General features: G+C 46.3%; 1 protein-coding gene across 2 annotated transcripts in view; it reads right to left on the minus strand.

The window, feature by feature from the left end:
• arhgap32b (Rho GTPase activating protein 32b) overlaps positions 1-24,525 on the minus strand; it is a 69,578-nt gene that overhangs the window by 26,841 nt on the left and 18,212 nt on the right. Inside the window, exons 4-8 of one of the 2 annotated variants that reach the window (XM_056284760.1) lie at positions 20,753-20,845; positions 19,496-19,618; positions 16,682-16,759; positions 14,934-15,015; positions 11,659-11,733 (exon numbers count right to left, since the gene is read on the minus strand). In XM_056284760.1, coding sequence (XP_056140735.1) covers positions 11,659-11,733; positions 14,934-15,015; positions 16,682-16,759; positions 19,496-19,618; positions 20,753-20,833 — 439 coding nt within the window. In that variant the 5' untranslated portion in view covers positions 20,834-20,845. Of the gene's footprint in view, positions 1-1,241; positions 1,356-11,658; positions 11,734-14,933; positions 15,016-16,681; positions 16,760-19,495; positions 19,619-20,752; positions 20,846-24,525 lie in introns of those variants that run through there. The other variant, XM_056284761.1, reaches the window with a different exon arrangement.

The following is a 24,525-nucleotide window of genomic DNA, read 5'->3' on the forward strand; positions in this document are numbered from 1 at the left end:
AATTGATGAGGACATTAATACAACAAACATAACACAACCCATGACAATGTTTCACTTTCACCCGCTACATACTAAACAAATATTTCTAGCACACCCTGCCCCCCCCCAAAAAAACACTTCTTTTCCTTCCCAGTTAAGAAATCCGATGCCAGATCATCTAAAATGTAACGAGTCATTTTCAAATTTCCCTAATGAGTAATTGGTTGCCTTACATCTCCCAGATGGCATCTGGATGTGGGCCACTTCACGCAATAATGCGGCACTGATGGCCTTCTTCTGGCCCTGTCAAAACAGATGTGAGCCTGAAGTGACCCATGTGTATAATAGCAAATATGGCCCAAATATGCCAAATCACATGTGGGCCTTTTTTTTGGCAAAGATGCGGTGCTCTCGCCTCTCGGCAACATGTGATCTGGATGTGGCCCGTGTGGTAAATGGTGAATATGGCCCAAATATAAAAAAAACAAATATGGGCCACCTCTAGCAAACATGTGGCACACACGGCATTGCTATGGCTTGGTTCTGGCCCAGATGTGGTAAACAGGAGCGGACCGCCCAAGTGCCATCATTCCACACGGTATGTGGGCCGGATGAAGTGCCGGGTGCGGGACGGCTTCGGGCCACAGCAATTTTGCTATCTGGGCTGCCATCTGCCTGTGATCTATATTAGACCAGGTTAGACTATATCATGCGAGTGGTCCACCACTGCTTTATGACCAACACACACACACCCACACTCAGAAACTTAGACTGGGAAGTGTGACAGAGAGGGGAGGCAGGCTACTACTCATATATGGTCCATAACCAGCACATTAGTCAGACGCTGGAACTAAAGACACAATCACTCATACTTCCGCTGTTCATATTTATACACACACACAGCACTCCAACACTAGCAACAAGATCAAAATACTGCATACATCATTGTTAGAGGTAGTTTGGTTTATGCAATTGATGATATCCACACAGGAAAAAAAAAATCCTCCCATGATGGGTAGTGGCAACTTTGTTACAGAAAACGTTTAACAAGAGTTCACAGGCTGCATACAGTGCCGGCTATACCACCCACATTAGCCATTTCTGTTAGAATAAATGGCTACATGCCTTACCTAAATGATAACACTAGGTATCCATTATAACGGGGGAACATCCGGGACATGGGGGGGAAAAAAACGAGGATAACAAGCTCACCAATTCAATAGCCACAGTGCACAAAACCAGAGCTCAAAGGGCTTCCCTACCTCTGAGCCATAACCGGGGACGTGTTTCAAATCACACCCCGACCGAGGCCGACGTACACCCCGCGTTACAGCGTCCGCTTTCCGCTACTCTCTGGAGCAGAGGGGGGGGGCGCGCTCCTACGTCTGCCAACTTCGCCGGAGAGTCGCAAAATGGGACGAGAAAAAACGAGTAAAAGTTAAAGTTTAGACGCACGGCTAACGGACGGGCGGGCCGGCTGGATAGTGGAAAACTCCCCTCCCCTCTTCTCCTTCCCTCCCCTCTCCTCTGCCCTGTCAGCCCATAAAGCCGCTCGCTCCCCCGTATCGTTTTACAGCCCAGCCGGGCGCAGCGGAGCGGAGGCAGAGCCGTCAGCGCGGGAACCGGTGTCCCTCCGCGGAGGGAGGGAGAGAGAAAAAAAAGCGCTCCCCTCGCACGGCGGATGGATACAGCCGCGGGTTACCCGCCCACGGAGACGCTCGTGCGACGTCAACGCGCGGCTCGGACATCGCCGATAAGCGCTCGCCGCTTGTACGCCGTCGCCAGGGTTACGGTTTTTTTTTTAAATCCGTCGTCAACTCGGCACTTTTATTTTGAAATCCACCCTCGACGCAGCAGACTTTTATTTTGAATCGGAGCGAGTAACGTTACCGTACTTCCCGTACTTCAATTGATAAAAAAAAAACAAAAACCGCCCAAATATTATACATAAGGAACAATGCAAATCGATTCGTAAATAATAGCAACATTATTGGGACTCACCGCAATTCAACACTGCATAAAACTAAAACAACAATTTCAGTGTTCGCAAGTGCGTTAGAACGCAGATACGAGCCAACAGAATACATCCTACACGCAATGACAAAACTACACCCACGTATGTCTTCTGAACGTTCTCGTTCATCCGGGTCGCGGTTATCCAAAGGAGTGGAATCAAGTGCAACTGGAATCAAGTGCAACTGGAATCAAGTGCAACTGGAATCGAGTGCAACTGGAATCGAGTGCAACTGGAATCGAGTGCAACTGGAATCGAGTCCAACTGGAATCAAGTGCAACTGGGATCAAGTGCAACTGGAATCAAGTACAACTGGAATCAAGTGCAATTGGAATCAAGTGCAACTGTTAGCGACGGGCGTTGCTAAACATCGGGACACAAAGAGCCACGGACATCAACAGCTCTGACAACGACTCCTAGAGGATAAATATCGGAGTCTCATCACCAGCCAGGCAGACTAGCTTGGTCTAGTCGGAAAGGCACGAACTGAGAGGCGAAACGTCTTCACGGATGTATACCAAGTCCAGTTGCACTTGATTCAACTCCTTTGGATACTTCCTGCTCGTTTCACGATGAAAGTAAAAAAACAAATCAACAACACTGCCAAAAAAATACAATGAAACCCTATGTAGAATGTGTGAAGTTCAACATAAAATAAGTTTTGTGAGGAACATACTGTAACGTGCATGGATAAGAAGACACGCTGGCCGCTGGGCTGGCGGGTCTGGCCCTTTAGTCGAGCGGTCAGCGATGTCTCCTGCGGTGCGGGCGATGCGGGTTCGTTTCCCGGCCGCGGCAGTTCCTGTGGTTGCGCTGTCCCCCGAATTCGCTACGATATTGAAGAAATCTGGCCTTGAGCATATGGAGTTTGCTCCCCGAAAAAATGTCGACGTACTTATCAACAGTATCTGAAATTAGCGGGAGTGCACTAGTAGTACTACTAGTAGTAGTGTAGTAGTACTACAGGCGGCAACAGCAATGAAAAACAGTGCAGGTGTTACGGGCCTGAGCCCTGATGATCAGGCTGGAACCGTGTTGCCAGATTAGTTAGAGTTTTTTCCAGCCCAAGAATGCTCAAAATCCACCAAAATTGATTTAAAAAAATGCCCAAATATTATACATAAGGAACAATGCAACGCATAAATAATAGCAACATTATTGGGGCTCACCGCAATTCAACATTGCATAAAACTAAAACAACAATTTCAGTGTTCGAGTGCGTTAGAACGCAGATACGAGGCAACAGAATAGATCCTACATGCAATGACAAAACTATACCCACTTCTGTCTTCTGCCCTAAAAACGAAGAAGAAATAAAGGGACAGTTCGAATAAAAAAAAATAGGTTTTACCTAATTTGGTTAACTGAAACACAAGCCTTGATTGACAGTAGGCCAAATTACATTGTAGGCTACCTCACACACACGTGTGCACCCGAGAGAAACGCGTAATCCCGTGCCATCCATGAGCCAAATAAATAACGCAAGCAACGAAACTGAAGCAGAGGTTTCTCTTTACAATGAAAGTACATATTAAAACATGTCTTACCTTCACGCCGGACCGATCACGATCATTTCATCTTCTAACTCAATGTTGAACTTTGTAGTCACTTAGGCCAGTGTTTCTCAACCGGGGGTCCGCGGACCCCTAGTGGTCCGTGGTGTAATTGCAAGGGGTCCGTGAAAATAAAATATCTTTAAAAAAAAGATCCTACGACATTTATAGAAATAGGATTATTTTACTCAAATGTGACTGAGACCTTTATCTACCTAAACTATAAAGGGTAACAGGACTTTTTTCTCTAATTACATCTGTTTCACAAGTGTAATTTATTGTATTTTAATAAGAGATCTCGCTCCCGTTTGCATTGTTAAAAGTTACTGCATAAGAATTCTGTTGTTACATATATCTGAAAGTTACTGCATAAGAATTCTGTTGTTACATATATCTGAAAGTTACTGCATAAGAATTCTGCTTTGTTAACTATATCTAAGTTACAACTGAAAGCCCTTATTTTTGCCCCAAAGAGTGAATAAATGCTATAATGCAATTTAAAATGCAGTTTCTACTGTCGCTATCAAATTGCAACCCCCCTCCCCCAAGATCAGGTGGAGGGGTCCTCAGGGTAGATCAAAAATACGCAGGGGGTCCAGGACCCCAAAAAGGTTGAGAACCACTGACTTAGGCAACACTCGAACTATGTACATTCACCAGGTGGACTTGCTAATAGATGACGGAGTCAACAGAGGCGGTTCTCTCGGAGGCCAGAGGAAGCCTGGCCTTCCCATAAATATTGTAGGGAATTCAGGGGGCAGCCGGGAATCCGCCACAGCCAGGACACGAACTCGGGACTCCCGCACCACGGGTGACTACTTTAACCAGTCGAATAAAGGGTCCTACCCGTTAGATCAAGGGCTCGCGAGTCTAGGCCTCCGTGGTCGTTACACTACCCCCCTCCTCCGGGAAGCCCGTCCCCGCGCTTCCAATACACTCCAGCTGCAGAGCCGCTGGTCGTACGCGGTTCCGATGGCCTCAGGGCCTCACCATCCCACTTCTGATACTAATGCAGCGAATTCGGGGGGGGGGCAGCCGAAAACCACCGCAGCCGGGATGCGAACCCGGGTCTCCCGCACCACGGGCGACTACGTTAAGCAGTCGCTAAAGGGTCCGACCCGTTAGCCAAGGACTAGCGAGTCTATTCATCCGTGTTCGTAACAATATATTCTAACAAGAAAAACAATTTACTGTCCCCACGGCTGTGTCATATTTCCCTTCCGTTTTTTCTTCTTTAGCTGGTGTAGCGAGCGAAACAGCGCCCCTCTGCGTGCATTACAGTGTGTAGTTGATGGCCCCTTTGCGCCGACTAGTGGTCAGTGAAATGCTAGCGCCAGATTTGCCTGACTTCCAAGTTTTACCCAGACTGAGGCCAGGCTTTTTTTTTTCTAGTTTTCCCCTTTATCCCACCCGATTAACCCAGTGGCATATGGCCGGAACTCTTGTGGAGTAACCCCCCTGGCTCACGTTTCCACAGGAAGGAGATAGTCGTAACACCAGCTTCCTTCAAACTCGCGTCGGCTGCTCTCGATAGTTTACACGCTGAAGCCTCCTCGCATGGATTGCATCACCTTCAGGCCGCGAAGGAGGCGTAGGGAGAACGCTTTCGGTTGCTTGGCTGCAGGCGCCCGGATGAGCCAGAGGGGTCGCTGGAGAACGACGAGTCTCCGAACACTAAACCGATCTACACCCACTATCCCTTGGGTAAGGGTGGCCTAATGAACGCCTTACCCCGTGGACGCTCTGGCCGTGGCCGGTTACGGCGAGTCTGGGATACGAACCTCCCAGCCACGTGACGAGCGGACTGCAAGAACGGCGGGTTATTCCGCTCGGGACTGAGGCCAGGCTCGACCGAGCTCAACATTGGTCAGTTCATCGAGAGAGAGAGAAAAAGCAACGGAGGCCAGGTTGAACTGAGAGGGCTTGTAGTAGCTAATTAAAATAGATTTGAACAGATGGAAAATATGCCAGGACACGAATGCCACAATATGAAACAGATGAAAGCCAAACTGCCCTCGGAGGGTCGTATACCTTTAAGAAAGAAGTGGGCGTAACTTGTAGTCAGAAGGGGCGTAACTTGTCTTGCAGGCTGCAGACACGCACGCTTGGTTGAACCTGGCTTCTCGCCAATCAAATCTCCTGTTGTCTTCATAAAAAACTGTCTACGACGCGTAGTGCGGGCGAAAGCAGTTAGCAGAATGGAAACGGGGACCTCGAGTTTCTCGTTAAATGACTTTATTCAGCCTGCTTTTGAGCTGAACAGAACGGTAGGGCTACCCCATTGTATATCCAATTAATTGATATTTATATGCAATTGGGCGTGTCTGAAAACCTTCGACTATGTGCTTATTCTTTAGATCAGTGTTTCTCAACTCAGTCCTCAAGGAACCCCTATCCTGCAGATTTTCATTGTAGCCCTGCTTGTACTTACTCGACCAATCATCTCGCAGCACTTAATTATGCAAGGTGTGCAACATCTGACAAAACTCATTGCTGATTGGTTGAACAACTACAAACAGGTACCTATTCAGGGTTGCAAAGAAAATATGCAGGATAGGGGGTCCTTGAGGACAGGGTTGAGAAACACTGCTTTAGACGATGAGAAGAAAGTCAGAGGCAGCGTCATCTTTCGCCTGTAATAGATCTAGTGTGTGATTGTGAATGCATCTTTTAGAGTGAACCGCATTGTTGTTTCAAAGAAAGTTGACTCAGTTCATCTGGACACAACGTTTACTGACTGGTACGTTTCATCACTCATCTAAGTGACCTCTTCATCAAAGAAGGTTGAATCAGTTCATCTGGATACAACGTTTATTAACAGATACGTTTCATCACCCAACTAGTGACATCTTCAGTCTAAACCGACTGCAGGAATCCCACCCCTTATAAACAATACAGTACAATACAGCGCCTACCGACCGAAACCAATGACCAGTTTCATATGCAAATATGGGTGTGACCATTGATCATGTGTACTATTCACAGAGGATTAGGGATTGTTGCAATCACAGCACTGTAAGATGGCGACAGATGTAGAATGACGGAAACCAACGACCAGTCTCATGATCAAATATGGGTGAGACATTAACTAGAGTTTCGATGGCCATGTGTACTATTCAAAGAGGGTTGGGGAATAGTTGCAACCCCAGCATTGTACGATGGCAACAGCTGTACTCTTAGCCCCCCCCCCCGTTCAGGGATGGTCGTTCCCTCTTAACATAGGTGGCCTCTTCGACTCCCCGTTCAAACTAGCGTTCCTCTCTATCAAGGATGTGCACATCCTCATCCTTGAAAGAGTGTCCACTGGCCTGTAGATGGGTGTAGACTGTGGAGTCCTGGACTGATGTGTTAGCTCTCCTGTGTTGTGCCATCCTCTTGGCAAGCATCTGTTTAGTTTCCCTAGTGTACAAGTCACGGCAATCCTCCCGGCACTTAACAGCGTACACTACATTGCTCTGTTTGTGTCGGGGGACCTGATCCTTGGGGTGGACCAGTTTCTGGCACAGCGTGTTTTGGGGTTTGAAAGCAACTACATCTGCAGTGCATCTATGCCGAGTCCCAGACAACCTGTGGTGCATTTAAGACAACTCGGAATCTAAGCTATTTCAGGTCGGAAGTTTCAACCATCCCGTATTCACACCGTGTAGGGAAAAAACATGGATGTCCGCAGGGAACAAACTTTATTTTGTACGTCAAGAACTATATAAAATAACTTTTTAAAGAAAAGAGATTAATTAGGTGAATGCAAATATCTATTTTAAATATCTATATTAAATATTTCTAATAAATGCAATGACTTACCAGGAGTTGTATATTTTATTTAGATATTCATCTATCAAATGTGCAGTTCTTAGTTCCTTTTTTGTGACATCACTGGTGCAGCGCTAAGGTTGGATAGACCCAAGCTCTGAAATGAAAAGTATTAGTTTCCATCCATCCATCCATTATCCAAACTGCTTACCCTGCTCTCAGGGTTGCGGGGATGCTGGAGTCTATCCCAGCAGTCACTGGGCAGCAGGCTAGGAGACACACTGGACAGGCTGCCAGGTTTGACAACCAATCAAAGTTTTTTCACAAGTTGGCTCTCATGGACTAGTTCTGAGCTGTCTTAAACACAGCAGTGGGAAGTTGGGATATCTGACCTCCTACTTAGAAGGGTGCAACGACATGCCACTCCATGTCAGAGCACCAACTAGTAAATTTAGGTTACTTCACAGGGCCTTTTCTTATCAGGCTCCGTTCTTGTGGAATAACCTGCCTACTGCCGTCAGACAATCAGAGTGTGTTGAGTCCTTTAAATCCAAACGTAAAACTCATCTTTTTGCCTTAGCCGACAATTAGTTGCCTTTAAGTTGAGCGCTTCACAACCTGTACTGCATGGCGGATTGGCTTTCTGTCTCAATGACATTACCGACATTATAGCGTATAGATTATGACTAATTGATGACTTAATTGATTATGACTAATGACTATTGCAAACTGTTCTCTTCTCTCACGTCTTTTCTCTCTCTCTGAATGATGTCTTCTCCTTTCTCTTTTTCTGTGTGAATGGTGTCATGTGAGTCTCCCTTGTGTGCACGTGCAGTCGGTTCTCCTCTCAGGTCTTTGTGGTGATGGTGGTCACCACTTGGATGCTGCCTGCCACCCCCCCCCCCCATCACATTTTCTTTTTGTTAATCCATATAATTTTTTTTTTTACATGGTGATGCTGGTCGCGTGGCTCGGGTCCTGGACTGTTCCGATGGCGTCTGGACACTGCTTGGCATCCTGCGCATCATATTCTTCATAAATTTTATAAAGCCATTATAATTGTGTTATCCTCTTTCAATGTTGTACCGTGTAAATTGCGTAAACACAACAGCCATTGCACGTTGCTCGTCTTGGGAGAGAGATCCCTCCTCTGTTGCTCTCCCTGAGGTTTCTTCCTATTTTTTCTCCCTGTTAAAGGTTGGTTTTTTTTAGGGAGTTGTTCCTTACCCGATGAGAGGGTCTAAGGATAGGATGTTGTGTTGCCGTTAAGCCCACTTAGGCAAATTTGTAATTTTGGGCTATACAAATAAAATTGATTTGATTTTTGATTTTTCACCAATAGGCCATTATAGGACATCATACCAACATGGCAGCACATGGGTCAGTTATTGTCTTAAGTCAATTTCAAGTGAAATACATTGCAGAGTCATATTTCTTACACGGCATGGTAATAAAACCTGTTATGTTTGCAGAAAACAGGTGTGTAGCCACATGGATTAATCATGAAATATCAGCAGTAGCTTAGCTAGCAAGAGGACATCAGTTAGAATTATAATTTAGCATGTGGGGTTGCCATTTTCCATTAATCTTTTTAAACTCTGGGCAGAATTAAGAATTTCGCTTGGTCGGGCGTCCCTACAGACAAAATTGGTTGTGTCTGCAGGTGGGAAGCCGGATGTGGGTATGTGTCCTGGTCGCTGCACTAGCGCCTCCTCTGGTCAGTCAGGGTGCTTGTTCGGGGGGGGGTGCTGGGGGGAATAGCATGATCCTCCCACGTGCTCTGTCCCCCTGGTGAAACTCCTCATTGTGAAAAGAAGCGGCTGGCAACTCCACAAAAGAGGCAAAGGTTTTTTAAATATTCCTTTGCACTGAGTCTCATACAATGCTTCTAGAGTTCTCAAAATAGTCCAAAGTTGTTCTGTATGGATCAAACTAAAGGTTTGGTTTGCAAACATCCACTACATTGAACTATAGAGCGGCGCATTATTCAAGGTCCCAGTGCCTGGCATGGTTCTGCAGCTGAGAACACGTGCACCAGGAAATAGCTGTAAACCCAGGGAACAGAAGGACAAATCCCACTCTGTCACACATTCTCTCTTCTCTTCTCCCTCTCTCTCCCCATCACATAACCAGCTGTCTTGGCTCATATATGTTCACAGCTGCCCAAATCACTGTTCCCCAGGCATGGAGGAGGCCTGGGCTTGGGGGAATGGAAAAGAGTTGGATGACACATCTAGGCCAGCAACCGGTAGGTCTAGCAGGTCCATTAGGGAGAGAGAAAAAAAAACCACTTGTGTCCATCAGTCTGTATACTTTGGTATAAAACTGTGAATATACTGCATCATAGAAGAAATCCATTGGTGCTGCTTCATTAGAATGTCCCCAGCATGCTTCCTCCCCAACACACTACGATACAAAGACCAACACATAAAAAAAGGATTCTGGAGCCTTCTTTTAAAAATTAAGCATTGCAGTATTTTAACAACTGCAAACATTAAAAGTAGGTGAAATTGCTCGGGGACTTTGTCGCCACTTCGACCCCGTCAGAGCGTGCATATTTTTCAGAGTTTCGGGCCTCCCTGCAGGAATGTGCTCTTTCAGTCACCATGGAGAGGGAGACAGAGATTCTTACTGTTGCAGCACAAAGCTTAACGCTCAGTGGATGGGTTTACAGGCCCCCTCATTGTAAAAGGATTAAATAAATCAAGGCCGGTCTAGACCTAGCTCCATGGCACCCCTACCGTGGCCTTTCAGCTTCAACTACACATACACACAAATACAGCTGGCCGAAGTCCAGACACAGGGCGGCCACATTCAACAGTTTTGAAAAACACTGTTATAACCTTGTTCACCCATCAGGTCATTTGCATACACCTTGAGAAGTGAAAGTAGAAAAGGGGCAAGGAGGGGGAGAATGGCAGGCTAGAGAGATAACAGTGGGCTTTTTTTGGAGAATACTCTGATAACGTTTTCCCATTTTCACTCCACCAGGTCTAATCATAAAAAATGTATTTCCCCCCCCCATCTTATTTACTGAAGCCGTGCATTCAAACTCATCTCTGTAAAACGATCCTGACATACCTGAAATGCATGCAAAATACAGCAGGACATCGATTACAAGACGGCATCACGTGGCGTGCAGAGGGAATCTAACTAGACAGTGGCAAGCTAAAGGAGAAAACACTTAAGAGAGAGTTTATCCACAATGTGAAATATAATTGCTACAAACTCTAAACGAAGATGATCCGCGTACAATACCTATGCACAAATTACTCTACTAATGGTGCACAACTGTGGTGCATGCTTTTGGGTGAGTGAAAATATTGTAAACGGGCATATTAAAGCTGGGGTAGGCAGGTTTTTTGTGTGGCTTCATTAGGCAAAAATTCTATAACCTTTTAGCATATTGTAGTTTGCCTGTGCCAAGCTCAGCAGTGAATGATTTGTCGGCTTGCAAAATACGATTGACTTCTTGTTTACTCTCAAGACTCATACCCAAATACATAATGTTTTGGTTTTGACACTATCATTGCATGGTTGACTCAGATCAGGCAGCGACAAGAGAGCAGCGTTGGTCAAGCGAGCTACAGAGTGAATGAGGAGAGGGTGTGGCGATAGCAAGAACAAATGCTTTTCGAATGTTTTTTCGTCACCGCACCCACGAGAGGTTCTTCATCATACAGTCATACATTTTTAAGCTGATCACGACCAGACACGTAATCCCCTCCAGGTCGCTGCCTGGCGGGAATAAAAATCAACAAGACCAAGTCGAAATGGCTGCTTCACATGAACAATATCAGTTTAACTAAGAGATTCGCCGAAAACAATTTTTAACATGGACAGATTATCAACTACAATACAAGTTTCATGAGTCTCGCTTTGACATTTCCTGGTTGTACACGTTTGAATTATATGTCCGCACTCGTCTGGTGGGAGGGGCTTAGGACAGAGAGGGGAGAGCTGCAGGAGGAGGGGTGTATTTTCAAATTTTGGTGTCCCCCCCCCCCCCTGTTGCCTTTTCAAGAAAGTTGCCTACTCCAGCTTTAATGATGAGAAAGTGGACAAACTATTTTTGGTTATTAAAGGATAAAAAGGAAGTCCTATTGTCCTCCTGCTAAAAGTGTGAAGACAAGTCTGGGTGTGAATTCATTCATTCAGCTTAGCCAAGTTAAAAAGGCACCGGTGAAAACTCCCATGCTACATCCCAAATTGCAAGATAATGCAGCAGGTGAGAGGACTTGGCTGGTACTAGTGTAATTGTATTAGGGTTAAAGTAAGAATAGAGTGCTCAGAAGTATAGAGAGTTAGTTTTCTGGTTAGATGCAGAAGTGCAAAACACTTTTTTTCTTAAATGTCGTCTACCTGAACTCAGGCTGTAGTGGTTTAGCGGGTCGGCCACCCATGTACTGTCCTGCTTAACACTCTCCATCTCCAAGTCTGCATGTATCCCGATTGACAGATGGACCAACAAATAGATTGATGGATGGATGGATGGATGGATGGAAGCATGAGAAAATCAGCAGAGGGAGAAAAGCACTTTGAGTTAGCGGGCATAACACTTTGGTACCTCGGGACTACGAGGCAAGTTGCTTTGCATAGAAGTATGATACTTACGCCCCTTTTCCACTACATGGTACCGGCTCGACTCGACTCGCTTCTGTGTTGTTTTTCCATTACCGTAACAGTACCCCCTCAGTGTAGCGATGCCTGGTTTTCAATTTCAAAATGTACTTTTAAGATAACTCCACTTCGGTATTTCAAAATGCCGGGTGATATCCCATGAGCGCATCGACGACACAGTGACGCATTTCTCTGACCAATCAGAGGTCTGCACTGATTTTGGTATCCGCTCCTGTTGTTTTTTTGTTTTTGTTTTTTTGGAACCTCGACAAAGGCGGTACCAGGAAATGCCGGTGTTTTCCAGTAATGGAAAACGAAAAAAGGGCGTGTCGAGCCAAGCCGGTACCATGTAGTGGAAAAGGGGCATTAGATGGTAAAGCAATAAACACAATTTCATCTCAATGTGTACACAGCAATGATGCGGTCCTGTGAAGGAGCACTAAATGAAAATACTTTGCATTCATCATTGAAATAAAACGTGTGGTCAAGAATGCTTAAATGAAATTCAGCTCGTCTAAAATCATTACTTAGAACAGTGTTTCCCAACCCAGTCCTCAAGGAACTCCTATCCTGCAAATTTTCATTGTAACCCTGCACAGGTAGCCCTGCTTGTACTTACTCAACCAATCATCTCATAGCACTTAATTATGCAAGGTGTGCAACATCTGATATAATTCATTGCTGATTGGTTGAATAACTACAAACAGGTACCTATTCAGGGTTGCAAAGAAAATCTGCAGGATAGAGGACTGGGCTGGGAAACACTGACTTAGAAAATTAATGCGAGTAATACATCATGTGCCTTTCAAACAAACACTCAGACTCTGAAGAACAAGATGCCATGCATATGCAAAGGTGTATACGTCTGTTTGTGTTTTGAGGGTATCAGCGAGGGGTTCAGTGTGGGGTGGGGTCAGGGGGTGGGGTGAATGAAATGTGTATACCAGCACGCACAGGGTGGGAAGAGACTCCAGGAAGCAGGCTGCAGACCAGAGCAAGGGGAAGCTGAGGCAAAGGAGGGGTGGGGGGGAGGGGAGGGGGGCACAATCAAATGCATAACATCAAGAGAAATTCTAATGCAACATCTGTGTGCAGTGAAACAACAGCAACGACCACAGCATGCTAGTTTTCACCGGAGGAGACACCATGCAGCCGTTAGTTCAGACACAGCCAGCAGCTCCGGCAAACTTCAACACGTTGTCAGTTGTTGTTTTGTGCTTTGACAATCCCCCCAATTGTATCCAGTCAATTACCCCACTCTTCCAAGCCATCCCGGTCACTGCTCCACCCCCTCTGCCGATCCGGGGAAGGGCTGCAGACTACCACGTGCCTCCTCCGATACATGTGGAGTCACCAGCTGCTTCTTTTCACCTGACAGTAAGGAGTTTTGCCGGGGGGGACGTAGCGCGTGGGAGGATCACGCTATTCCCCCCACCCCCCTTGCCCCCGAACAGGCGCCCCGACCGACCAGAGGAGGCGCTAGTGCAGCGACCAGGACACATACCCGCATCCGGCTTCCCACCCGCAGACACGGCCGATTGTGTCTGTAGGGACCCACGACCAAGCCGGAGGCAACACGGGGATTTGAACCAGCAATCCCCATGTTGGTAGGTGTGCTTTGACAGTAAGGGTATAGCTTAGGCTTCTATGTCAGTGGTCTAGAGACGCTTTCATAGCTCTCAATAGGTAACATCAAAACTTTGTGATTAACAAAAAAAAAGGAGACATGCAAATTATCGAGTCAAACAACACACAACCAAAAGAACAAGCATTAAAACCAAATGACTGAAAGTGGGGTGACGGAAAAGGACACCAGGCCAAGTCTTGGACCAACAGTGTGTGCTATGCGTGCATGAGAGTAGTGAAACCTACACTACCAGAATCCAATTCTGTAAACAAGACTCGGGAACGAGACTTAACACAGTACATGAGATGGCACGGGTGCCCAACAACATCTGAACACCCCACGCCTGTCATGACACCAGCCCCCATAATTTTGGATCTTGTGGCGTCGCCCCCTCCTCCTTTTCTTGCTGCGTCATCTCTTTTCCAGTTCCTTGACTTCCAGAAGTTTTTTTTTTTCAAGGCCGGGCCTGCGCTCGCCCGCCCAGAGCCACGCGGGTGGTTATGACAGTGAGTCATGCTGTTGAATCAGTCTCTGGAACTGGAAGACGTGACGTGGATCCACACAAAGACCTGGCAACCTAACTTGAAGGGCTTGGTCATTACAGGCATGACACAAGCTGCTCTTTTCATTGCCTGTGAGATGTGTTAACCATGTGAGGAGGTGAGGGCAAAGTTCAAGTGTAGTTCCTCTCTGTTTTACAGCTCACCAGTAGCGGTACTGCACTTTCTGACTGCCGGAGTACTTCATGGCGTGCTTTGACGGCTGTCTGACTAGGACTACAACTGTCTTTGGCTCCCCGTGGACTGTGCTAGTCCAGCTTATCCGTCCGCATTAACGGACAACAGATCAGCGAACATGTTTGTGTTGGATCAGGGCTGCCATTTTGTCAAATCATTGTAATATGAAGTTGTAATACACTGGAATTACTACTGGGATTAGTGTACATTTGCTAATATCTTTGGATTTGTGACCATCCCAACTGCGATATTATCTTCAATTACAGTTTTGGAAGTAATCAATAAAAATAATCAATAGAATCTGAGAAAAAAATCTACACGTTAATTCTGTTCGCCTCATTCAAATTCTGCGAGATCAGCAACGGCGCGAACTTTTGCATTTTGGATTTATGCACGACGGAGTGCGAGACGAGGCTGCTGCTTCGGTCATTGAAGTACCCCACCAAGAAATTAAAGTGGGCAAAATCAACTTGCACTTTGAGACACACTCCACACGCACATACACACATTTACACATAAACACAAACCCACACAAATGGCCAAATTACCCCAGACCTCACACTGTGTGGGAATACACCCTCATCAGTGTGTGTAAGTTATTAACTGTAGTCCGTGGTAACTTCACAGCGGAGGTTCAAGAGAAGGCACGCTACCTGGTTTTGGCACTGAGTTGGTCATGGACTGCGGCACTTTGTCGTTTATCAGCTCCACACACTCGCTGGGAAAGAAGCCAACCTGGATGGAGAACAGGAAGGAGAGAACAAGAGGAGGGAGAAAAAGTGGGCAGGAGGAACGGGAGTGAAGGAAACCACTTCCAGATAATAACAAAAACAAAATTCAGCAAACCACTGCACTGCTGGCACTCTCAGTTCCATCTTTCTGAATCGTGGCCCTGCCAAAAAAATCAAGAACCAGGGTGGGTACATACCTGTTCTAGAGGCTTCCCACCCTGACCTCTTACCCTACTGGATGGGGACACACAATTAAAAAAAAGACTGGAGGGCGGGTGTCTGGGTAGCATACTAGTCTATTCCGTTGCCTACCAACACGGGGATCGCCGGTTCGAATCCCCGTGTTACCTCCGCCTTGGTCGGGCGTCCCTACAGACACAATTGGCTGTGTCTGCAAGTGGGAAACCGGATGTGGGTATGTGTCCTGGTCGCTGCACCAATGCCTCCTCTGGTTGGTCAGGGCCCTGTTTTTTGGGGGGGGGGGTTAAAGTGATCCTCCCACGCTACGTCCCTCCGGCGCAACGCCTCATTGTCAGGTGAAAAGAAGCGGCTGGCGACTCCACATGTATCGGAGGAGGCATGTGGTAGTCTGCAGCCCTCTCCGGATCAGCAGAGGGGGTGGAGCAGCGACTGGGGTGGCTCGGAAAAGTGGGGTAATTGGCAAAGTACAATTGGGGAGAAAAAGGGGGGAACCCCCCCCCCCAAAAAAAACTGGATGGAATGTATCAGGGAGATGAGATCCGATGCAGCATTAACAAATAAAAACCAATCACAAGTTTATCCTAGTGTGTCAAAATGTCCATATAATAATAATAATAATCACACTTCATTCCTCCACAAAGACTTACGCTTGGATATTGTCATCTATAGCTACCTAATGTAAACAGACACAGGGATTCCCAGACAGTCTTTGCCACAACACTATAAAACCATAAACTGTACAGCGAAGAGCTTAACATCTCCCTAACCCCACATCTCTGGTCGTGTATCGTTTAGCTCCCCCCCTTATTCTCCTCCTCCATCCCCACACCGCTGGCAACGGACCGGCACGCAGTATGCACAGCTCATACATACTCTCTCCGCTAGACAGACAGATGCTGCTGTCTGCCTGCCCCGTGGCCTCTGGCAGGCGTTCAGACCGCCTCTGGCAGCAATGGCTTACTGTCACACTGCCCCCCAATGGAGCGAAGATGCACTGCAACTGCTTTGGCGCATCACCGATGTCCAGCATTTGCCCATTGACTGAAAATTCTCCGGTCTGCAAGGGGTGAGACTTTCAAAGACCTAAGATCTGACACAAAAGGGTCTTCTGACTGCAGGTGATGTAAGGGCACACAGCCAGTCAGTCAGTGCAGGGCGCACAGTCAGTAAATTAGCCGATCTAGAGCATGTATCTGTGACCTGATGCATGTTCAGAGAAACAAATAAACCCCAAAATGCAGTCCTTCTACAGAATAGGTCAAAGGTCAGGCCACTGACAGCTTTGCTAAAATAGAACATCCTCGATCATTGGATAAAAACATATCACTGCCCTGCCAGGGCATCACCACTGACAGCCCTGAAAGGGAGTAAGTTGTCATTGTGAGCTGAGGCGTGTGTGTGTGTGTGTGTGTGTGTGTGTGTGTGTGTGTGTGCTCCCCAGGCTAACTGCTATTTTCCGAGCCACCAACCTGAAAGCCGTGTTTGCCCCTCCACCATGTGGTGTCCTCCTTGGGGGGCATGTCAATCACAGACACAATGTCACCAACCTGCAGGGAGGGGAGCAGCAAAACACGGAGAAGTTGGGGGTTTATACAGACGCATTCAACTGACTGCCTTACACCAACGTCCCCTTTTCCCTTTTCATGACGGAGGAGTGTTAGAAATGAACATAACTGAACGTGATCGATGACACAGTTGTCTGCATAGTGTTTTCAGAAGCGGCGTGTCACGTCCAACAGTTAAGAGCAGACTCTGGGATCAGCTTCATCATACACGGCCTGCACAAGAAGGCTTGCAGGGGTAAATAACATTTTTTTTCTTGCATTCTTTGCTTTACCATTCAGGAATAACAGCCAAGTAGGTATTTTACACGACTGATAACTGAGAGAAATGTACAATGAACCCTGGGGCAGGTTTTGGTTGTTTTTTGTGGACACTGGAGGACAAAAGACAAGTCCGTTAGCATGCACTGTTTTACATAATGGCGATGAAATGTAACTCAAGTTTACTACTTTTTTTTGTTTTTGAAACCCCCCCCTTTCCTCCCCAACTGTATCAGGCCAATTATGCCACTCTTCAGAGTCATCCCGGTCGCTGCTCCACCCCCTCTGCCGATCTGGCAAGGGCTGCAGACTACCACATGCCTCCTCCAATACATGTGGAGTTGCCAGCTGCTTCTTTTCACTGGACAGTGAGGAGTTTCACCAGGGGGATCTAGCGCGTGGGAGGATCACGCTATTCCCCCCAGTTCCCCCTCCCCCCTGACCGACCAGAGGAGGCGCTAGCACAGCGACCAGGACACACACCCACATCCGGCTTCCCACCCGCAGACACGGCCAATTGTGTCTGTAGGGATGCCCGACCAAGCCGGAGGCAACGTGGGGATTCGAACTGCCATCCCCATGTTGGTAGGCAACAGAATAGACCGCCACACCGCCCGGACGCCCCGAACATAAGTTACTGACTTTAAGTCAATGCTTAAGTAAGTTCTAAATGAAAAAATAGTTCGGTACTAGAGAAAGACTTGCACAAACCACATGAGAAAAAAATACACTGAGAAACAAGCGAGCAGGACCTGGCCGTACAACACGTTTTTACGCCTTTATCTATCATAGTTTTTTTACTTCCAACTATAAAACCTCTGATTCCTCTTTATATGTTCTCAAGCTTGCTATGTGCAGTACTTTGGTTTAAGCATAATAAGTAAATTTCAGCAGGGGTTTTTTGAATGATAGATTTCTGCATTTAAACTTACAGGAGCCTGGCCAGCTGAGGATATCATTAACTTTATTCTCCAAGTGCTTGTACACAAAGGAGCTGACTTGGTGCAGGTGTCACAGGCACACAAGTTAAGTAGGCTGTGTGGGTCGACGAAGTATTCAGTTGTTTGTTGTTTGAAGCCCTGTCCCCCAAAAGACTTGGCCGACGCTCGTGTGTTTGAAAATGGCAGATGTTAGGAATCACGAGGTTGGAATTCGAGCGGGATTACAGATAGCAGCTTTAATATTCACTTGTGAAGGGACAAAAAAAGCATCTTGAGACATTTTCCAAACCAGGATGAAGAAACTTGAGAAACCCGCAGCTGATCATGTTTTCGTGGTCTATTTGATGTGACTGGAACAGACTGGAATAGACTGACTGACATTCAGCCCAATCGCTCACTGTGTAATGACTCCAAATCTTAAAAGAATGGAAAATGTCATGTAAACACACGCGTAGGTTTGGTAGCTTGAAACCCTTAATGCCTCTAGGAAACATGTCAGGCATGTTTGACAACGTTTTAAGTGTTTTTGTATCGCTATGGCGGCACAGTGGTTAGCGTGGTCGCCTCACAGCAAGAAGGTCCCGGGTTCGAGCCCCGGGGTAGTCCACCCTTGGAGGTCATCCCGGGTCATCCTCTGTGTGGAGTTTGCAAGTTCTCTCGGGGTCTGCGTGGTGATCCGGTGTCCTCCCACAGTCCAGAGACATGTATGTCAGGTGACTCGGCAGTACTAAATTGCTCCTAGGTATGAATGTGTGTGTGCGTGTGTGTGTGTGGGCCCTGTGATGGACTGGCGACCTGTCCAGGGTGTCTCCCTGCAGGCCACCCAATGACTGCTGGGATAGGCTCCAGAATCCTGCGACCCCGACTGGAATAAGCTGCTTGGATAATGGCTGGATGGATGTATTGTTACAGCAGAGTGACACGTGCCATCATATAGGCTCAAACTCAATCGGTGTCAATATTCAACACAGGATTTGCAAAACGTACAATCTCAAATCAACATTTGCAAACAAGATGGCGGAAAAGGACTCCGAAAGCAGCTAGTACGAACAACACGAAGACCCAGTTTTAGTGCAGGAAAAGTTACGCAACAGCCTGTAATTACCAACGTTTCAAACCTTCTTCGCCGAGCGCCGAGCGCGTGTGACATCACAGAATTTCCACACGGGATCCGGTGTATTTCTCTGACTGGTTAAGAAAGGTTTCAACGCTAGTACTTATAAAACTGTAGCTGAGGAGGGAACTCCGAGTGTGAGGGAATTCCGCTGGAGACCGACGTCTTTGTTTCTGATCATTATTCCAACGACTCGCTGGTTTATATCACAATCTGTCTTCCTAACCGTGTCTTTCTCGCGTTCCCTTTTCCTTTAATGTGACGACCGATAACGCACAAGGTGCTCGATCTCCGATAAGCAGATTCAGCGAGGGACGTCAACGCTGAATGACTGCACAATGTTGTGTGTCATCTGGAGAGTGAGTCGTGTGTGTGTATGTGTGTGTGTGTGTGTCTGTCTGTCACCTCAAACGACAGCTCGTCAGCAGCCTGGGCGTTGTAGCGCTTGATTACATGGGCAGCAGCGATGGCTGGCACATTGATAGATGACTCCTCATGGACCAGCAGATGGTTCCCCTTGTTGTCAACCTGGCAAGGAAGGCATATCACAAACACGCGTGTCAGGAAAACACCGGCTAAAACACGAGTAGCTGTCATGTGGGGAGGGGGCTGGGTGTTAGGGAGGCATTATGGCAGTAAGAGAACTGAAAATTTACACGAATAGAATTTACAGCCACAGAAGGTATCTACGCACCCGTGTTTTAGAGCGGACGCCATCGGGAGGACTTACCAAGTTGCTATACTTAATATAATGAATATAACAGCAGCAGTTTAATTTGTTTACATTTCTTTCTTTTCTTTTGTGTGGATTTTTCCCCTTTTTCTCGCCCAGTCGTACTTGGCCAATTACCTCACTCTTCTGAGCTGTCCCGGTTGTTGCTCCACCTCCCCCCCCGCTGATCCGGGGAGGGCTGCAGACTACCACATACCTCCTCCGATACATGTGGAGTAGCCAGCCGCTTCTTTTCACCTAACAGTGAGGAGCGTGGGAGGATCACGCTATTCCCTCCAGCCCCCCCCCCCCGACCGGAGGAGGAGCTAGTGCAGCAATTAGGACACATACCCACATCCGGCTTCCCATCCGCGGACACGGCCAATAGTGTCTGTAGGGACGCCCGAACAAACCGGAGGCAACATGGGGATTCAAACTGGCGATCCCTGTGTCGGTAGGCAACGGAATAGACCGCTGCGCTACCTGGATGCCCCTTGACATGACATTTGACAGAAAAACTTCTGGAATTTCTAGCTATCTTTTCTCCACACGTTTGCCTGCCGCTCCATCAGTAAAAACATATTGGAGTATCCTAAAATCCTGCCTCCTCCAATGGATTTATCATTTAAATGGTCATGAGTGGAACTGCATTATCTGTGAGGCCTGTTTTGTGATTTTGGTAAGGAGAAGAACGTCTTACATTATACAGTCCAACTCATTCTCTTCATACAATATACACAGAATCCTAGCCGAGTTAAATCAGCAAACTTGTTTTTGGACAAATAAGCTTTCCATTCAACTTATCATTAAGCACGAAGAGGACGTGCAAACCACCGTAGTGAACTGAACGAATGAGACGCAGTGAAGTGAAACTACTACAAATGATCTCATCACACAAAGGGAAGTTGAGTGGGTGCACTTCTTTAAAATGGATGACACAACATCATTACCTCCATCCATGTGAGGGCAGGTCCACAGTTGATCTGGTTGTCAGCGATGGCTGATAGCCGGGAGAGGTAAGCCAATAGCATCTGTGAAACTGACTAAGAGGGAGGAAAAGAAGAGTTAAGAGAGCCATTCGCATCTACTTCATTGTGCCTCCTCAGTAAAAAGCCACTCAATCCATGTTCTGAATTCACCTGTGGTTAGCACTTTATTTATTATTCATTTATTTGTTTATCTTATCTTTTTTAAATTGTTTTTCATTATTTTATTATTTTTTAATTGATTAATTTTTCATTTATTTTATCTATTTATCGTTACCATTGAATTTTCACCTACAGCAGATCAGTGACAGTCTCACTCAAGCAATTCATCTTGTCAAAGATGCTTTCCAGTTGTTTTGATAATTCTCATAAAGCACTGCTAGCTAATTTTACTACAAATTTGTTGAATGATAAAGACAAGTGGTTAGAGGGTGGGAAATTTCTACCACATCTAGCTGACAAAACAAAACCCCTCAGAGACCTGTTAGAGAAGACAAATATGTGGGTATGGGGACCACAGCAACAGAAAGCCTTTGTAGAAATCAAAACGATGATAAAGACAAGTGGTTAGTGGTATGGTGATGGTAGTTCAGGGACTGGCGCTGCCTGTCGACTACAATACCAATAACTCCCCGCTTAACCTCACATGTGATCTCTACCCATTGTCTCGCCTTACACTGTAATAATACTGGTTACAGTAATGCTGTATCTGTAATAATACTGGTTACAGAAATACTGTATCTGTAATAATACTGGTTACAGTAATACTGTATCTGTAATAATACTGGTTACAGTAATGCTGTATCTGTAATAATACTGGTTACAGAAATACTGCATCTGTAATAATACTAGTTACAGTAATACTGTATCTGGTGATGCAAATTTGCCCTTAAAATGGCGGCGGAATCGAAATTCGCTCCCTCTCGTGTAGAACCGTGCACACCACACATTTAGCGCTATCCTCTCCTGCAGAACAACGAGGTCAAAGGACCACGTGTCTTCACATTACTGCTGCCCCCATTTCTATTGGAAGATAACCTAGTCTTGTTCATCCGCTAACTGGCTGTGACTACCGGTTAACCATTCCTGCAAGCCACACAGTTTTTCAAAGAAAGAGAAGGCGACCGGATCCCTTTTATTTCTTAAACGTCGATGCAATCACAACTAAGACTCCTGCAAGATCATCAGATGACGGACGGGGCACTCAGACTTTGGTTTGCTGTGGAGCCAAGCTTCGACAACAGACAACCAGGAAAAGAAACCGTTTTCCAGAACACGGACCCACGCTGTTCGTCGGACCACAAAGGACGCATCTCTGATCGCCATGGAGGAGCAATCTCAAATAATACTGGTGTCTGGGCACAGTTAGTCTTAATGGTGTAGCTACAAGATTTAGTCTTAGTGGTTTGGTGGCAGAGTTAGTTTTAGCGGTTGGTCTAATTATCTCATAGGCCGATCATTAACTTTTTTTAATTTGTTCTTATTTTTTTGGATTTTCCCCCTTTTTGTCCCCAATTGTATCCGGCCAATTTACCCCACTCTTCCAAGCCATCCCGCTCGCTGCTCCACCCCCTCTGCCGCTCCGGGGAGGGCTGCAGACTATACCACACGCCTCCTCCGATACATGTGGAGTCGCCAGCCACTTCTTTCCCCTGACAGTGAGGAGTTTCACCAGGGGTACGTAGCGCGTGAGAGGATCACGGTATTCCCCCCAGCCCCACCCCCCCGACCGACCAGAGGAGGCGCTAGTGCAGCAACTAGGACACACCCACATCCGGCTCCCCATTCGCAGACACGGACAATTGACCCTTTGCTAAGCCACGCCCCCGAAACGCAGACTGGCCAGTCACAGCGCAGCATAGGACAGGCTCCATCAGAGGTCCGACGCTTTCATGGCGGCGCTCCGTTGACTCCGATGCAAAAGTTTCAGATTTTCTTCATTTTCGAGCTGGTTTTGTGGACTTTTAGCTAGTTACGGTTAAACCTTGTGCCGGGGGCACTTGTAACAGTGTCACTCGTTACCCGGAGAGGTTGGAAGTAGATGTATGTTTTTTTTTCCCTTTCCAAAACCAAAATCAAACCCTGAAAAGTGCAGGCTGTGGATAAAGCTATGTGGGCATCCAGCTGAACCCCTCAAAGATCAACAAGCACAGCTTTGTCTGCTCCAAGCTAAGAAATTACTTTTATTAACCGTAAAATAATGTTAAAGTTTGACGGACTTAGCAACAGTAACTAAGGGGGGTGGGCCTTGGCAAGCCGGAGGTAACACGGGGATTCGAACCGGTGAGCCCCGTGTTGGTAGGCAACGGAATAGACCGCTACGCTACCCGGACGCCCCCGGAGTTTTTAATTTTTTTCCTTTAAATTTTTGGTTGACTGTTCTGTTGTTACTTGAGAGAAGAGCCGCCGTTTTGAATTCATTCACTGTTCAGCCGCACACACGGATCCACAGTTTGCTAAATAGACCGTCTGCTTTTCTTGTGTTCATTTGCGTCTTTCTTTTCTTTTTGTGTTTGTTTGCAAAATGACTTTGGTAGATCAATTGTGCATGCGATCGATCTTTCTGTAACTCCACTCTTCGCTGCGCCCCATCTTGCCTGCATGCGGCCTTTCTCGCACCAACACCTTCTTTCCACACGCTCACACACACTAATTTCCTCGCCACGTGTAAAAACATATGTTTCACACACACACACTCCCATGTGTACTCTTTTCAGTTACCCCCCCCCTCCACACACACTCCCTAACATGCACCCCATTCTTACAAATATTCACTCCTCCACATATTGTCCATATTTGCACAGCCTCGCTGCCTCATATCACCACCCTGTGTGCCCTGGTCATCACACTGCTGCTCAATCATTGATTACAACTGATTAGTATTAGTTGATTTCTTTTTATTGATTGTCCTATCTATGCCTGTTTTGCAACAATATTCATTGAAGACATCCCCCGCCAAGTAAAGTACTCCAACTGGTGCAACACTGACTACTCCATCAAAATATAAGACTGATTCTGAGACTGATTTGATCATTCCATCAATTTTAGCAGTTAAATTATAAAATATTAAAATTCAAAATTAATTGCTAATAAATTTGCGAGACTGATTTTGAGACTGATTTGATCATTCCATCAATTTTAGCAATTTAATTATAAAATATTAAATACTAAAATTAATGGTTGATAATCTTATGAGACTGATTTGATCGTTCCATCAGTTTTAGGAGTTTCATCAAAATATTACTACCACTACTTTCGGCTGCTCCCGTTAGGGGTCGCCACAACCGATCATCCGTTTCCATTTCTTAGTTTCATTAAAATATTAAACACCAAAATTAATGGCTAATAAATTTACAAGGCTGGTTTTACGAGACTGACTTGATAACCGCGTTGCACTCCCAGTAATGAGGAAACCACTGGAAATGACTTCTGCTGTGCGTTAATTTCGATATAAACCCTTCACTGGGGAATCCAATTCTCTATTTCAAAGCACTTATAACTTTAATGCCGTGACTCCATAGCCAGGAAACAGGAGTAGCATGAAAAGTGTAGATCTCGTATTGGATTTGGGGTCTGTGCTGTCCGATCAACTGTCGACACACTGACCAGGTTGTCTGTACTACAGCAGATGTACCTGTCAGATACAGCCCTTCCGCATGCTTTAACACTGGCGGCAGCCTGCCATTTGTCCTCCTGAATAATTCATCCAATAAACGCGATTCACGATGAGTGACTGA

Source organism: Lampris incognitus, chromosome 8 (genome assembly GCF_029633865.1).
Source record: "Lampris incognitus isolate fLamInc1 chromosome 8, fLamInc1.hap2, whole genome shotgun sequence".
In the NCBI taxonomy this organism is placed as follows: domain Eukaryota; kingdom Metazoa; phylum Chordata; class Actinopteri; order Lampriformes; family Lampridae; genus Lampris; species Lampris incognitus.